Raw genomic sequence first — 17,485 nt, forward strand, 5'->3', positions numbered from 1 at the left:
ATTGATCTACTCACATTTGAATGTACACTGAATGTACTCCTGAATGTACACTGGCCCTAAATTGAAAACAGTTCTCTTGCAGGAATCCTTGTATCACTACCACTTACATCTTAATCCATCTTGCTAAAGAGAACATTTAAGATTCTTACTTGGGAAAACTCACTTTCATTTCAGACAGACACTAAAGGCCTGGCAACAGCTGTGTTAGTGAGAATAAATGGCACACTTAAGGGAATGTAATTTAGAAGAGAGTGGCAAACAAATGACTCTTGCCTGCTCTTCACATGCAATAGCTATGTATTGTGGTTTATTGGTTTGTTCAGAAAGACTTCAGCAGGAAGAGATCAGCAGTTGACAAAGAGTGTCCTGGGGATCAAAGCGGGGAGGCACTTGAATTTTTCCATATGAAAGGGACCTAAAGGCCAGTCCATGTCCTTGGTGACCTGTGATAGGATGATAGCAGCCCTGAGAATTAAGCCAAACGCTTCCATAGTTGGTCAGATTCTGAGCAACATGTATCCATGACAAACATGGCTAGTGGTTTATACACCCACATTCAACACAAAAGTGCCTCCTGGTCCTGCCACAATTTCTGTTTGAGATCCACATCTTCCAAAAAAAGAATTGGTATTTTTCTAAGACAGATGCCAAACTCTATTCCATACTGTTTACATAAGAGTGGGTTGGCATCAGTATTGCATCTCATGAAGAAAGGAAATAAGTCTTGTATTGCTCAATGTCCATTCTTAAGCTACCATTTAATTTCAAGGTAATGAAAGGCAGAGCTGGGAAAATATTTGAAGCACATAGTCAGCTGGACACCTGAAATGAGTTTGCAGCACTGTGCATGGTTAGCTTCTAAAGACTTGATAGGCATGCCATTCAGGAACGTTTAGTCATTTTCCATCATGGACTTTAGAGTATGGTGAGATCCCAAGATGACATTAGGTACTGTCTGTGGAAGGCATCTCCCTTTCAGAAAGCACCATGGCATCTCTTCTAGGCAAGTTTTGTGTGACTGAAGAGAATCTGAGTCTAAAACCATGTCTGTGAAAGTCTAAGCAAGAAGAAGCAAGAGAGCCATTGCCAAGTTGGCTGACAACACTATTATGCAACTTCTGGCACAGATATCTACAGATCAGCTTGAAGGGCTCGTTTTGCTCAGCTCATTGTTTGAATCCAAGTCATGATATAGTAAGTATGACAGAAAGCTTTTGGAAGAAGGATTCAAAGAGATGATGAATCACCGATGGGCGGTGATAGAAATTTGAAGGATGAATGAATGAATGAATGAATGAATGAATGAATGATGGGACAGTTGCTTAGGGCAGCAGTAGAAGGTAGGGGATGCTGGTTTCCAAGCAGAGCATGGGAAGTCTGGTCTAATCCCACAGATACTAGGTATTTTTGGTGGCTTAATGAACTGCACAAACCAATTTTTTTTGTTAACTTATGGTTCAGTGTCAGTTCACTAACCACTTTTAAGTATGTTGTGAGAACCCAGATGTTATTTCACATGACCCTAGCTCCTGGCTTTTCTTCTTCTAACTCCATTCCATGCCTTTGAAAGAAAAAGCAATTTGAGGCAAATAAGTCAGCTTTAATCCAACAGAACAATCCCAACCACCACATGTTTAACTGATCGAAAGGTACAGACGTTTTAATCAGAATGTTAATTTTTATATCCCTTAATTTTTTCTGCATGCTTTTCTGTCCATGTGGCTAGGTCTCACATATACCTTCGTGAATCTGGCTTCCTTGCAGGCCATGTTCTAGGAAAGTGCGGCAGACAACAAGTCAAGACGGTTCTCCTCTGGCTGTGGAATGCCCTTCCCACAAAGGCCTACTGGGTATCTTGACTGTCCTTCCACGAGCCCAGGAAGGCTTTAAAAAGGATCAAACACCTGTACTTTAATGCCCCTGTTTAGGTATGTCTTTTTAGTCATCTGGTATGCTTCAGGCTGCAGTATGTAATTTTATTTATTTCCTTTGTATACCAATAGATAAGTTTTTAAAAAGCATTTTGAGTCTGAACTGCCCAAAGAAAAATGCTGTTGGGTAACCTATGATAAGCAATCAAACAAATAAATACTCTACACCTCTACAATTGTAGACTTCAGGAGAAAGTCTGGAAACAATGGGCTTCTAATGATTTGGATTGTCCACTAGCACCACTTGATTCTCTGGAAATCTGTAAGCAAAATAGTCCAAGGATCTGTCTGCACAAAAATGACAGGAAAGGGATAGCTCAGCTCACAAGCACCACCACACAAATGAACTAGCTGAGGAAAGAGTATCGAAAGGATAAGGGCCCAGAATGGCTAGGATCTGCATGTACAGCATCAGAGAGTGAATCTCTATGTGAAAATTGTGGCGTATTTACAAATATTCTCCCTACCTGGATCTGTGAGATGTAAGATGGCATCCAAATATATGCAGACAGATCAAAAAAGTTGTGAAAATCAGTCCAAACACTGTGCTTGGGAATCCAGCTAGGATTCCAGATTGAAATCCACAAAAGCTTATGTCTTTATAGGGATCGGTCTCTCAAATACCCTGAATCTCTTTATCCCAGAAACCATTTATCAAAAATATTCCTGCAGTATTATGAACTGAAGGGGTTCTTTGGTCCAGGGCTTGGTTTAAACAAGGCAGAATGCCTTGTTTCTGTGCAAAAAGCAAAGTTACTAGAGAGGAGAGGGGGGACAGGACATAAGTTTGAAGCAAACATGGCTGCAGGATTGAAAGTGATTTCACATATTAAGATAAGCAGGAAAATAAAGCACAGTTTCTATGTATCTGGTGCAGCATGTGACTTCTTCTGCTAATGATGGCACCAATGTTCAAAGCTGGAAAAGGAAGCGGGAGGGGTATAAAACGAACAAATCCAACTGAATGGCCTGAGCCTCATCCAACCCATCCCCAAGTATGACCTTTGCTCATGGTGGCTCAGTTCAGTAGGCAGATTTCTTAGTTATTGCTCCCCTTCCCAAATTTGTCCTGACAAAAGGTAGTGGTGGTAATAAGGGAAAGTGGGCTGGAAAACATCAGGAGATGCATAGACCTCATTTATAATGTCACAGTTGAATAATGCAGGGGATAGGAAAAAAGAAGGGGGGGGGACAATGGGTCTTTGAAGAAGCTTGGGAAATGCATGCAAAGCTACCCTATGTTTGACATTTTTTAATTTTCTCAACCCCACAAATTCTGATGTGCTGCCTCATCATGGCAGGGGGGTGTTCCAGGGAGGGATGAATGAAGAATGTCAGCAGTGTGTGCCAGGAGTATATATTCCCAGCAGGGTCCCCCAAGGCATGAAGATCATCCCAGCTGCCCACCTAAAGCAAGCAGGCACTTACACTGGGCACCAGTGATATAGGAAGATGCCGGAGGCAGATGATCGCTTTAGGGACAATGGCAAAGGTATCAGTTCATTTTGGGACATCTGGTCGCTGAAGTTGCCATACAGAAAAAAGGTAACACAAAGCTGCAAAGGCAGAATTACAGTAGGAACATGGAACATAAGAAGCGTGAATACAAGAAAGCTCAACACAGTGAAAGATGAAATGAAACAACTACAAATTGACATCTTAGGCATCAGTGAATTGAGATGGATCAGGATTGGACAATTTCAGAGCAATTGACTGTAGAACAATTTAGTTTTCAATGGTTCTCACATGCACAGTTAAGAAAAAAGATTTAAGACAGATAATAGGACATTTGGAATTGAGCAGCAGAAGACAGAATTTGAAGTTGAACTATGTACAAATGATGAACATGTAATCGCTAAAATGTATAAACTTCTATTGAAATTTGAAACGGAATAAGGACAAGTGAAAGACTGTATGATAAAATGGGCTAGGAACTTTGGACACAATATACTGATGGAACAGTGGGAAAGTATGTGGTTAAAAGGATTGAAATTTACATTATGTTATAACTTAAAAGAGAATTTTTATAGAATGATGTACCATTGGTATATGACACCAGAAAAATTGTCTAGAATTTGAAGGTACTTCAAATTTATGTTGGAAATGTGGACAGTATGAAGGGTCATTTTATCATGCCTGGTGGAATTGTAAAAAAAGCCAGAAATTTCTGGGTTCAAATACATGTAATGATATAAAGAATTTTAAAGATCAACATCTTCAGCAAAGGATCGTTACCTTGTCGTGGTGCTGGAGCTTGAGCACCTCAATGATGCCATGAGCTAAACCGTGAAGGGCCACCCAAGACGGGAAGGTCATGACAGAGAGGTCAGACTAAATGCGATCCCTGGGGAAGGTAATGGCAACCCACCTCAGTATTCTTGCCGTGAAAACTAAATGGATCAGTACAACCAGAGATATGTTGGTATACCATCGGAGGATGAGACCCCCAGGTCGGAAGATGGTCAAAATGCTACTGGGGAGGAACAGAGGATGAGCTCAACTAGCCCCAGACGTGATGACGCAGCTAGCTCAAAGCCGGAAGGACGGCTAGTGGCCGACGGTGCTGGTAGTGAACGGCGAATCCGATGTTCTAAGGATCAACACACCATCGGAACCTGGAATGTAAGATCTATGAGCCAGGGCAAATTGGATGTGGTTATTGGTGAGATGTCAAGATTAAAGATAGACATTCTGGGCATCAGTGAACTGAAATGGACTGGAATGGGCCACTTCACATCAAATGACCACCAGATCTACTACTGCGGACAAGAGGACCACAGAAGAAATGGAGTAGCCTTCATAATTAATAGTAAAGTGGCTAAAGCAGTGCTTGGATACAACCCAAAAAACGACAGAATGATCTCAATTCGAATTCAGGGCAAGCCATCTAACATCACAGTGATCCAAATATACGCCCCAACCACAAATGCTGAAGAAGCTGAAGTAGAGCAGTTCTATGAGGATCTGCAGCACCTACTGGACAACACGCCTAAAAGAGATGTTATTTTCATCACAGGAGACTGGAATGCTAAGGTGGGCAGTCAAATGACACCTCGAATTACAGGTAAGTATGGCCTGGGAGAACAAAACGAAGCAGGACACAGGCTGATAGAATTTTGCCAAGACAACTCACTCTGCATAACAAACACTCTCTTCCAACAACCTAAGAGACGGCTTTATACATGGACTTCACCAGATGGACAACACCGAAATCAGATTGATTACATCCTTTGCAGCCAAAGGTGGCGGACATCTGTACAGTCGGTAAAAACAAGGCCTGGAGCTGACTGTAGTTCAGATCACGAACTTCTTCTTGCACAATTTAGGATCAGACTAAAGAGATTAGGGAAGACCCACAGATCAGCTAGATATGAGCTCACTAATATTCCTAAGGAATATGCAGTGGAGGTGAAGAATAGATTTAAGGGACTGGACTTAGTAGATAGGGTCCCGGAAGAACTCTGGACAGAAGTTGGCAGCATTGTTCAGGAGGCGGCAACAAAATACATCCCAAAGAAAGAGAAAACCAAGAAGGCAAAATGGCTGTCTGCTGAGACACTAGAAGTAGCCCAAGAAAGAAGGAAAGCAAAAGGCAACAGTGATAGGGGGAGATATGCCCAATTAAATGCAAAATTCCAGAGGTTAGCCAGAAGAGATAAGGAATTATTTTTAAACAAGCAATGCGCGGAAGTGGAAGAAGACAATAGAATAGGAAGGACAAGAGACCTCTTCCAGAAAATTAGAAACATTGGAGGTAAATTCCAGGCAAAAATGGGTATGATCAAAAACAAAGATGGCAAGGACCTAACAGAAGAAGAAGAGATCAAGAAAAGGTGGCAAGAATATACGGAAGACCTGTATAGGAAGGATAACAATATCGGGGATAGCTTTGACGGTGTGGTCGGTGAGCTAGAGCCAGACATCCTGAAGAGTGAGGTTGAGTGGGCCTTAAGAAGCATTGCTAATAACAAGGCAACAGGAGACGATGGCATCTCAGCTGAACTGTTCAAAATCTTACAAGATGATGCTGTCAAGGTAATGCATGCTATATGCCAGCAAATTTGGAAAACACAAGAATGGCCATCAGACTGGAAAAAATCAACTTATATCCCCATACCAAAAAAGGGAAACACTAAAGAATGTTCAAACTATCGAACAGTGGCACTCATTTCACATGCCAGTAAGGTAATGCTCAAGATCCTGCAAGGTAGACTTCAGCAGTTCATGGAGCGAGAATTGCCAGATGTACAAGCTGGCTTTAGAAAAGGCAGAGGAACTAGAGACCAAATTGCCAATATCCGCTGGATAATGGGAAAAACCAGGGAGTTTCAGAAAAACATCTATTTCTGTTTTATTGACTATTCTAAAGCCTTTGACTGTGTGGACCATAACAAATTGTGGCAAGTTCTTAGTGGTATGGGGATACCAAGTCATCTTGTATGCCTCCTGAAGAATCTGTATAATGACCAAGTAGCAACAGTAAGAACAGACCATGGAACAACAGACTGGTTTAAGATTGGGAAAGGAGTACGGCAGGGCTGTATACTCTCACCCTACCTATTCAACTTGTATGCAGAACACATCATGCGACAAGCTGGCCTTGAGGAATCCAAGGCTGGAGTTAAAATCTCTGGAAGAAACATTAACAATCTCAGATATGCAGATGATACCACCTTGATGGCTGAAAGTGAAGAGGAACTGAGGAGCCTTATGATGAAGGTGAAAGAAGAAAGTGCAAAAGCTGGTTTGCAGCTAAACCTCAAAAAAACCAAGATTATGGCAACCAGCTTGATTGATAACTGGCAAATAGAGGGAGAAAATGTAGAAGCAGTGAAAGACTTTGTATTCCTAGGTGCAAAGATTACTGCAGATGCTGACTGCAGTCAGGAAATCAGAAGACGCTTAATCCTTGGAAGAAGAGCAATGACAAATCTCGATAAAATAGTTAAGAGCAGAGACATCACACTGACAACAAAGGCCCGCATAGTTAAAGCAATGGTGTTCCCTGTAGTAACATATGGCTGCGAGAGCTGGACCATAAGGAAGGCTGAGCGAAGGAAGATTGATGCTTTTGAACTGTGGTGTTGGAGGAAAATTCTGAGAGTGCCTTGGACTGCAAGAAGATCCAACCAGTCCATCCTCCAGGAAATAAAGCCAGACTGCTCACTTGAGGGAATGATATTAAAGGCAAAACTGAAATACTTTGGCCACATAATGAGAAGACAGGACACCCTGGAGAAGATGCTGATGGTAGGGAGAGTGGAAGGCAAAAGGAAGAGGGGCCGACCAAGGGCAAGATGGATGGATGATATTCTAGAGGTGACGGACTCGTCCCTGGGGGAGCTGGGGGTGTTGACGACCGACAGGAAGCTCTGGCGTGGGCTGGTCCATGAAGTCACGAAGAGTTGGAAGCGACTAAACGAATAAACAACAACAACAACAAAGATCAACTGAAACCAGAACTTTTCTTGCTGGGATTAATGGACAGTCAATTAGAAAACAGCCATGGAAGTTTATTCTTATACATGATCACTGCTGCAAGACTAATATATGTGCAAAAATGGAAAGATTCTGAAATACAGCAGAGGAATGGTGGTGAAGATGACAGAACTATCTGGCAAAATCAATCAGAGATGATTAGAGAAAGATCAACAACTACATTTAGTGTTAGGGTTAGGAACTTGTGGTTTATGGGTTTGAAGATTAGAAAGGGTAGCTTATGGAAAGAAGGAAATTATTATGTAACCTTAGCGAGAGAGGGTAAAATATAAATGCATTTATAAACTCTGTCAAAAAGATTGGAAGCCGCTTCTTTATAATCTTTCCTTTCCTTTCCACTTTCTTTCTTACTTATTCACTATTCTTCCTTGTTTTCTTTTCCAATATTTGTATTGCTTCTATCTTTTTAAAAATTTCTTCAATAAAAATTATATTAGAAAAAGGATTGGACAATTTCAGACATAAGATCACACTGTTTATTACTTGGGACATGAAACACAAAGGAGAAACAGTGTTGTTTTCATAACTGGGAAGGGTATAGCAAGAACAATGCTTGGCTACAAAGCAATCAATGACTGAATAATATTAATTAGATTTCATGGACAGCCCTGTATGACAATCATTCAAGTTTATGCTCCAACCACCATGCAGGAGAAGAGGAGGTTGATGACTTCTATGATCACGTTCAGCTTGAAATTGATAGAACGTGCAAGGAATGGAAAGAATAAATCCATGATTTTTACTATTCCCTTTAGCTTAGTAGTAGTGTTGCTCCTGTTCTACACTTTGATCATCTGGCAGTTATTCAGCCTGGCTGAACCTGTATTTCAACTCCCCTGGTCCAACCATCCTGTAAAAAGATCCTGGGAGCAGGAATTTGAGAAGAGACTGATGCCTCTTCAGCTCAGCTGCTAGGATCCCAATTGTGCCTCTGCAGAAAACCTCTGCTCCCACACATTATGTTAAATATGACTAGCCATGGTTGGTGCTGGATCCTCTAAAAGCTGTGGCAGTAAACTGGAATGCCAGAAATTGAACCTGGGTGCTTCCATCTGCCATCCAAATCAGGCTACAGATAGAGGTCTGGCTCAGTTCTTTTGCCTAAAAAGTGGAGGCCACACCCAAGGCTCTGAATGGAAGTCCCATGGAAATCAGTGCAACACAGCAGACATGGGTATGGTTTAAGGGAAACCAGTGCAGTTCTCTCCTTCCATATATGCATTAGCCTAAGCACTAGGACAGGGTGTCCTCTAACACTACTTTGAGGGCTGCTGGTTACCTCATTTCACCTTAAAGTGTTTTCAGTCTCTGCCAAAGAAGATCATGAAAATGATCCACAGTCAAGAAATGATCAAAGACAGACACGCAGAAAAATACTACGAGCATTTGTAAAGCCAGCAAATAACACAGTTGAGCAATAATGGTGAGGAAGAGATGCTGGGAATTGAATGGGAGACTTTTGCATAACAAACAGCTGCTTAACACTGCCTTATATCCCTTCCCGTATGAAAAAGTCTTCTATCCCATATGCTATAGGTACTCACCTGCACTTACTGGCAAGATCCGTTTCTTAACTTTAACAACTTAACACGATCTCTCAGGAAAAGGTTTCCAGAATAGGTATGTAGGAACAGGGCTGCAACTAGGGTCTGTGTCACCCGGGGCAAACATGGATTCCGCACCCATTTTGGCGCCCCCCAGCACTCATTTTGGCGCCCCCCCCAGCACGGCGCCCAGGGCACATGCCCCGGTCGCCCCCCACCCTCTAGTTGCGGCCCTGCGTAGGAAGCTACTTTCTACCAAGTCAGACCTTGGTCCCTCCAAGCTCAAGGTTGTCTATGTTGGCTGGCAGGATGTGGGGTCGGGCTCTTTCCAAGCCCACCTGGAGATGGCAAGGATCACATCTGGGAGTGTCTCCATACAAAGCTAAGCTCTGCCTTGGATATGGGGGGAGTTGGCCTCCCTAAGAGTTGAAGCTACAGTCTATAATCAAACCCCAGTGTGCTTGCTAGGTACCCCTTCTCTTGTGAAAGTAGAAGAATCCTGCCACTGTATCTGTGAGGTACAGGATTTTTTTCTGATTCTGTTTTAAGCTACTTGAGTCTTTTCTGCACTATTTCAGGGACCTGTACAATGGGACACACCGGGGGATGTCCATTTTGGCAAGGCTGCATAAGGCACACCAGAAGCATGGAAAAAAGATTTACAACTCACAGCTCTTATGAGTCCCAAGATAGGCTCCTGTGAACCTCCACAGTCTGTTCTCTTGTCCAATACAACAACTGTTACTACTTTGTATCTCAGTGAAAATCCACACAGCTTTTCCTCCCAGTTACAAGATAGAAAAGAGTTTTCCTCATGACTACAGAATCACTTCTGAAGTCTTGAAAAACAAAATGCACAAGAATCCAAGGATATATTCAGGAAGATTAAAGTTATCTCCTCAGCAACTAAATATAGGCAGGTCTACATTCAGCTGGATGCTGAAAATAGCAGGTCTAAAAGGTCTTCCAACTTCCAGTTGCTATTCCACTGCCTGGTGACTCCTGGCTCAGTGTGACAATTCTTTCAAAGGAGGACAGAGAGAAATTGCAAGCAAACTCTCTCTCAAGTGCGTAAGATTGCCCTAGTCATAACGACTGTGGCAGTGCAGAAGTTAAAAGCACATCCAGTACAAGAAAAAGAGAAAAGTGTTAACTTGTACACCCAGCCCATGAACAAAGTTCCCATGGGAGGCACATACTTCCCTCACCCAGTGCCCGGAGAAAGAGCCAGGGCTTCAAGCACTCTAGATGGTCTCTTGTACCATTTCATTTCCTGGAACCAGGCAGCCCCAGGGACTGACAAATAGGCAGAGGCTGCATAGGAACAATCCAATCCAAGGCCCAAGGAATAGGTGAGACCCACCTATTCCAGGTGGTAATTAAGACCTCACCAGATCCCCAGGAAAACTGCCAAGTTCCCTCCGGAACTCTGTAAGAGACCCAAACTAAGCTTATAAAATGCTTTGACAACCACAGTTTGCAATTCTATGCATTTGAGGCAAGCAGGGGTGGAGGTGGTGGTATTGATTTGGAAAGGACACAAGCAGAAGCCGGAAAGCCCGCACTCAGTCCTTGCACATGTGTTTCTATTAGTGCCATTTGAAAAATGGAATGCAGCTGGTTGTACCAGCAGCCCTGAAAGTGCTACCACTGCCCACCAAATCAATTTCAGTGAATCCACCCCTTGGAGAGAAAGCATTTTGTCCATGCCCTTTCAGTCCCAAATGGCATTTAATTTGCCTATTCACCTTGCCTGACAAGTCATGCACCCATCTGGCCAGGCTTCTGAAGACGTGGATGTCTAGGCCTGTGCAGAGCTTGAAAATGGCTTGGAGGAGATGTTTCAGGTCTCAGGTGAGTACAGCCCACGTTAAAGCAGCCTGTCCTTTCGTAGATCTTTCAGGAAGCCAGCCTGAAAGAGAGGTAGCGCTGTGGTCATCTGAGGCACGAAGCGCTCCTTCCAAGTCTTGTTCAACGTCTGTAGTCCTGATACATACACCCAAAGGAAGCTCTTCCTTCCCTCTGCCAATCAGCCAGAGGCTCTTCTGTCTAACCTTCCCTGCTCACTCTTAATTCTCTTCTGAGGTCCTTCCATGTGACATTTCTGAACCAGTTATGGATACCTGCTGTTATATCTTTTTTTTTTTGAGCCTGACAACAAAAGTGCTGAAAAAATTAGACAGGAGTTTTGCAAAGCAAGAGCACTGCGGGTTTAACAGTACAAGTATTTGTTCATTGCATAGGAGGTGAAGAGAAGGAAGAAGAGTTTGGAGATGGTTTATAAATCCCATTTGGTTTTCCCTCCAAAGATGTCATAAGAAGAAAGCATTTCCAAGGTTACAGAATCTATTTCCCCCTCTCCCCCTATTTTTACAATAAATGATGCTTATTCTGCTTTATGCTAATACAGAATAAAAGGCATTCCGGAGAACTGGAGATTCCCGGCAACTTTTCCAGCGAGATTGTATGTCGTGCTTGGAGAATCTCTGGATCTGACCCACATCCGCTGTAATATCAGGGCCAAATCAGGCACAGTGCAGCCTTGAGGCCAAAAGGTGGAATGATCACCAGCATCAAATTCATGTTCCCAGAGAAGGGACTAAGGTTGCTAAGAACAAGACAGCAGAGGCCTGGTTTTCAAGCAGGATTTCTTGTTGTGCTACTCATATGATGAGATAAGCAAAGAAAGACAAGATCCCAGCAAGGAGACCTCTGAGGAAACAAAAGAAGATACAGGAGCAAAAAAGAAGGAAGACCCACTGGGAGCAGCAATCATGGGAGACCGAAGAGGTCTTGTTTTCAGCTAATGAAGAGAATAACTCTCATGTCCCATTAAGGGACTGGACTTAGATCAGGTTTGGGGTGTTCTTTAAATGGCTGTAACTAATTGTGTTACTATTTTTAGTCTCCAAGGTAGACAAGCAAAAAACAACGGCCAGCCTGGCTCTCCCCTCTCATCCACTACTTGAGATGGTGCCTGTTCCACTCCAGGGCCACACAGCTCCCTCCAAGTGCCATTCCACAAATCTCACGGAAGGGTATGGCTGGGCTGAAGGGTCCACTTCTGGCCTCTGCCACCTCAGTGGGGAGACGCAGACTCTGAGTGCTTTCTCCAAGGAATTAACTCCCTGACAGCAATGGCATAGTCAAGGAGGCAAGTCTGGTACAGTCCTCCCAGATTTTTAAAATGAGAGGCCATGGATATACTATGCACACGATCTGCAATGTGTCCAGAAGTACAGCAGCTCAAAAAGCATTCAGCAAATCCATTGGAGTGGTTCAGATGGAACCATCTGATTCCATTCCATCCAAATTCCAACCCATCTGAATGGTTCCAGCAGGTGAGTGTCTCAGATACAACTGCAAATGTTGTGCCAGAACTGGAGCACAGAAACCTCCCTAACGACTGAAAGGAAAATTTCTCAGAGAGAACACAGCTGACTCCCAAACACAAGTGCATTGGCTGGTTGGTCAAGAAGTGCTTCTTTGCTAAATGACATCATAAAAAACAGCAGATGACTTATTATTGCCAGAAGCCAGCACTTTAGTACATGTTCATGTTAAGAGAAAAATTACGACTGGTGCTAGTTAGATGCCCTCTAAAAATTGCAGCCGTATTGCTTTGATTTACAGCAGTACTTATATGACCAAATATACTGGCGTAGAACTGTTGGGCCCTTTCTCTTCCTTGACAATTTAAAGTTCAAGATGCTTTCTTTCCATTCAGCTTAATGAGGAATAAAAACCACACCAACCCCAGAATTAAGAAGAGCTACCCATGAGGTAAAATCACCTTTGTGGTTTGCAGAAGAACAGAGAAGGATTTGTCCTGGTTTTAAGCACAGTGAATTCATAATTTACTAGCAAAAGTATCATCCTGTTTCATAGGGGGGATATAATGAAAGAACAGTTCCAGTTCTTTCCCCAACCCCATCTAATTCTGTTTTCTCCTAGCGCCCCACTACCACCACCACAAGAACAAAAGGGAGGGGAAAGTGTGTGTGTGTGTGTGTGTGTGTAAATCTGGCAGAGAAGAAAGTTGCTCCTTTCCTCCCTTTCTCAGTAGCATTCTGCCCTGGGAGATCTGTGGGACAAAAAAAAAAAAATCAAGGGAAAGCTATATTGGGTCTGACTAATTCGAAATACTGTGTTTCTCAATTAGGCAGAGGATTTTTGTTCATGATGGCCGATTTGTGATGGTCAGCCCTTAACCCAAGCAAGGCAAATACTGCAATACTTTAATAAACAACATTGTCTGATATGATCTTTCCAGTAATACAGACCCCATGAGAGCCAGTGTTCTCATTCTCCAGTGAACAAATAAATTAAGGATGAATTACCTTCAGCTGCCCTTTTGAAAAAGACTTTGCAGCTCCCACAGGTCAGAGCTCCATAGTGGCATCCCGAAGCTTCATCCCCACATATCAAGCACGTCTTTTGTGGTGGGAAGTAATAGTCAATAGGCAGAACATGGTCCCTTCCAGATTCCAGTCTTTGGAGGCAAAAGAGAAAAACAGAAAAAAAAATTAGCAGATGTTGCATGTGTGTAAGAAAGGGTGGCGGTTTGGGCGGAGCCAGCGTTCACCATGAGTCCACATGCTTGAAAGTTACTAGGAACCATAGCTGCATATCATACTTTTCTAAGGGCTTCACAAGAATACAGTCAGAGATTGAAACAGAGGAGGCTCTTCTCCTATGTGATTCTGAAGGCATCATGCTGGTCCAGGGCTTCTAACAAGTATTGCTCTTTCAAGTCCTCTGATTCTCCTGATCACTTAGAAAAAGGATTTTAGAGAATCTCCCATTTCCTACCAACACCTTTTGAGGGCCAGTAACAAGCTCCCTAAGACAGAAAAGTACAACTACTTTCTCTTTTCTTCTGGGTACAAAGCTTCAACTTGCCTTCACTGTTTATCATTTTTCTTCTGTGGCAAGGTTCCCTTCCTCTTAACATATGGAGCTTCTGCCTATCAAGAAGCCACTGGAGATGTACCAGCATTGCCAGAGAAGAACCACAGGTCACAAATACAATTTTACCATTTTTAGTACAGCCAAATATTGGTTCTTCAATATTAATAACATAAATATGACCAACTTTTCAACAGTATAGTGGCTATCAAGAAAGAAGAGTGTTCACCTTTCTTTTCTTTTTTCTTTCTTACTTATTCACTATACTTCATTTTCTTTGTTTCTTTTCTAATATTTGTATTGTTAAAAATTCTTCATTAAAAATATATTAAAAAAATAAACCTTGGAGAGAGAGGATAAAATATAAATGCATTTACAACTGCTGCCAAAAAGACTGGAAGCCACTTCTCTGTAAACTTTTTTTCTTTTTTCTTTTTCTATTTTATTTCTTACTTATTCACTATTTTTCCTCCCTCCCTCCTTTCTTTTCAAATATTTGTACTGTTTTTATCTTGTTAAATTTTTCTTCCATAAAAATTATATTAATAAAAAAAGATGGGTGTCCACCGTAACCCTCAAATTTACATAGTGAAATACTTCAGTTTGCTAATTACCAAAAGTTAAATTCCACCCCATTATCAGTCAGAGGAACGCCAGTTCCTTACGCCAGTGGAAGCCTGCATGTGCTTAAAATATCTTTAGACAAATTCAAGCATCACCCAAGCAATACTTACTTCATTTTTCTGAGAAAAGTATGTGAAAGCAGAAGACAGAGGTAAAAAACTCTAGGTATGAATTTCTGGTTTGGATGACTGAACAACTTCATTTTTTTAATAAAATGTCTACCTCATTTCTGTATTATTCGAAACAATCTTAAGTGATGGAGAAGTGGACCAGATGCAGTTTAACAGGAAATTGGGGGGGGGGGCTCCTCTTTCCTTCTGGGGGAAACTCTTCTTGTAACTTTTCTAGCCAAGTGAAACCAAGCCCTGTAAAAGAGAGTCAAGGAGTCATGCCAACCTGTGTCTTCCTTCAGATACTGTTCTCAAATTATGAGAGGAACTGTCTGTCTTTTCCTAAAAAAAGTAATTAACCAAACCAAACATGTGCATCAATGCAGACATCATCTGTGTCAGAAGCCAAACAGGGCATTAATATTCACTGACATAAAATGCTATCTTCTAAAATGGCCGACTGGAGAGGTCCAATCAGCATGCAGAAATCTCCATGCCAAACAGTAACTGGTATCCCATTTCACTGAAAGCCTGGGACTGGCCACATACTATATATAACATTCAAGAAGCAAGCTGTTCCTTAATTCTTCAAATGCATAGGTCATACAAGACAATGCTAAATCCTAAACTCAGTTAAGTAAATACAACTGATTCATACATATAACATAGTAAACAAATTAATTTCATCATGGCTAAATGCAATGTCCTGATCCTGACAGCCTGATAAATCAAATGACTGGGTTCCTTCCCCATCCTAATCCCATGTTGTTTACTCCTGTATGCTAGGAGAACCCACCATAACCTATAGAGATGACCATAAAGTGGAGAGGACAGGATCTTGAGATTAAATGAGTAATTAAAGGAAACGCAAGTGACCCATTTATTCAAAGGAACTGTCTTAGGCTGAATTTTTTTATTTTGCTAAAGGTGTATCTTCAATTGTGTCCTACTCAGGTCTGGATTTAAAGGAGTGATTCTGCAGAAATGTACAAAAGACTGGCTCCCTTTAACTTGTTTGGGCATCTTCCCTGTTTAGATGACTACGGCAGTGGATGAAGCTTGCCTTTGGGGTTTGAACGGGCTTAGTGAGGCAACCACATGCAGGTCCAAATACTGTGGTTTGCTCTGCATGGGTCTGCACTGGAAGATCACTCAGAAACTTCAGCTGGTACAGAACCAGCTGCCTATTCAATGATGGGACAGACCTATTACTGCCACATTACACTGTTGTTACAGGAGAGGCACTGGCTGCCAGCTTGCCCTTCGATGTAGGACAGGTCATAAAACAGACTCTGTAAGAAACACTGGAACTCTGTGGATTCAGGCTACAGTAACATCATTTTGAAAGCCTGACAGTGTTTTCCTCCTCCGTCTTATACTAAAGAGAGTCAAGGCAGAGCCAGTTCAGGTTTTCTTCTAATGTTCTCTTCCCTTCCTGGGCTTAAATCATGTTTTGCCAACTATCACATTCCTTCTTCAAATCATCTCTATATGTAGTTCTCTACAGGAGGGGGCTAAGAAACAGGGATTCTGTTTGGGGGCTTCCCACCCAGGAAAGGCTGCTCACAGAGGCAAGAGTGGCCCCTTCCCTCAAGATTTTCCAAAAGCTTGAAAGACCTGTCATGTCCATCTAGAAGCTGCAGCTAGTCCAGAGTACAGTGGCACAGGCAGCTCTGAGCACACCACAGTACACCGGCATAATGCCGCTACTTTGTGAGCTGTACTGGTTCCCAGTAATCTTCTGTCAAAGCCTATGCTAGCCACCAAAGTCACAGTCTGAGAGATGGGAGGCCATATAAATTGACTAAATAAACAAATAAATAAATAAGCGAGCCTTCAGGAACTAAAGAGAGACCAGTGTTTTGGGCCTGGGTGCCCTGCAATGCTATGAGTCGTAGTGATGCATTTATACTGACTGTATGTGTGTGTGTATTTGCTGTTGCCATTACGCTGTTGATTTTATAAGCAATTTAGAATCAACCAGGCTGAAATAGCATAAAAGTCATTGTAAAAACTAAGCTAAAATAAAGTAGGGTAAAGATTGCAAACCATCAGTATGGTCTGCAGTACTTCAGATGTCTGTAGCTGTAAAGATAAAATGTTATGGAATGAAACACTCCAACAGAACCTAGTGTTTCTCCTGCATTTCAGAAGCTTTACTGTTGTCTAAGGTCTTCTTGAGTGAACTAGAGGGACACTGCTTTTATTTGACCCTTGAGTTCATGAGCAGTATCCATTAAGCAAGGGGAGTGGTCATGCTTCATGTTCTCAAGTCACCTGAAAATTTCTTGCAAGGAAGAAAGAAGCTTTGTGGATGGATGTTTTCCCTTGGGATTTAATTGATATACGTGGAGTTGGGGCATCATCCGGAGAGAGGACTGTAGAAAGGCAAGACATTCACACACATTCTCTGGCTACCTCATCACAACCCTGTGAAGTAGATTAAGCTAAGATACAATGGCTGGAAAAGGGCCCTCTGTAAGTTTCATAGCTAAATAGGGAATTGAACCTAGGACCACACTCAATCTTAGATCAACACAGCAATCATTGTTTCACACTGTCCAAATTTATACACACCTGTACACACCAGCTAATTTATAATTACATTACCAGAACTTCTGAAAAAGTGTCAAAAAAGTATCACCAGGTCTCCTCTCCAAGGACTTGCACTATATTATATTTCTTATTCTTTAAAGTGCCCACAAGACATTTACTCCAACAAAAGTGTAAGTGCAAGCAGAGAACAACATTAACAATTTTTATATCATTTACAGAATATTTACATTTATTCCCACAATATTACTCTGGAACTTCTCTTTAAAAAAAAGGGATAACTGTTCCTTTTCAAGTATAACTTCGACATTCATAT

General features: G+C 42.0%; 1 protein-coding gene across 1 annotated transcript in view; it reads right to left on the minus strand.

The window, feature by feature from the left end:
* The window catches only part of AR (androgen receptor), a 150,704-nt gene that overhangs the window by 78,614 nt on the left and 54,605 nt on the right, over nucleotides 1–17,485 (minus strand). Inside the window, exon 2 of the mRNA XM_063313731.1 lies at nucleotides 13,315–13,466. Coding sequence (XP_063169801.1) covers nucleotides 13,315–13,466 — 152 coding nt within the window. The remainder of the gene's footprint in view (nucleotides 1–13,314; nucleotides 13,467–17,485) is intronic.

Source organism: Candoia aspera, chromosome 12 (genome assembly GCF_035149785.1).
Source record: "Candoia aspera isolate rCanAsp1 chromosome 12, rCanAsp1.hap2, whole genome shotgun sequence".
Classification (NCBI taxonomy): domain Eukaryota; kingdom Metazoa; phylum Chordata; class Lepidosauria; order Squamata; family Boidae; genus Candoia; species Candoia aspera.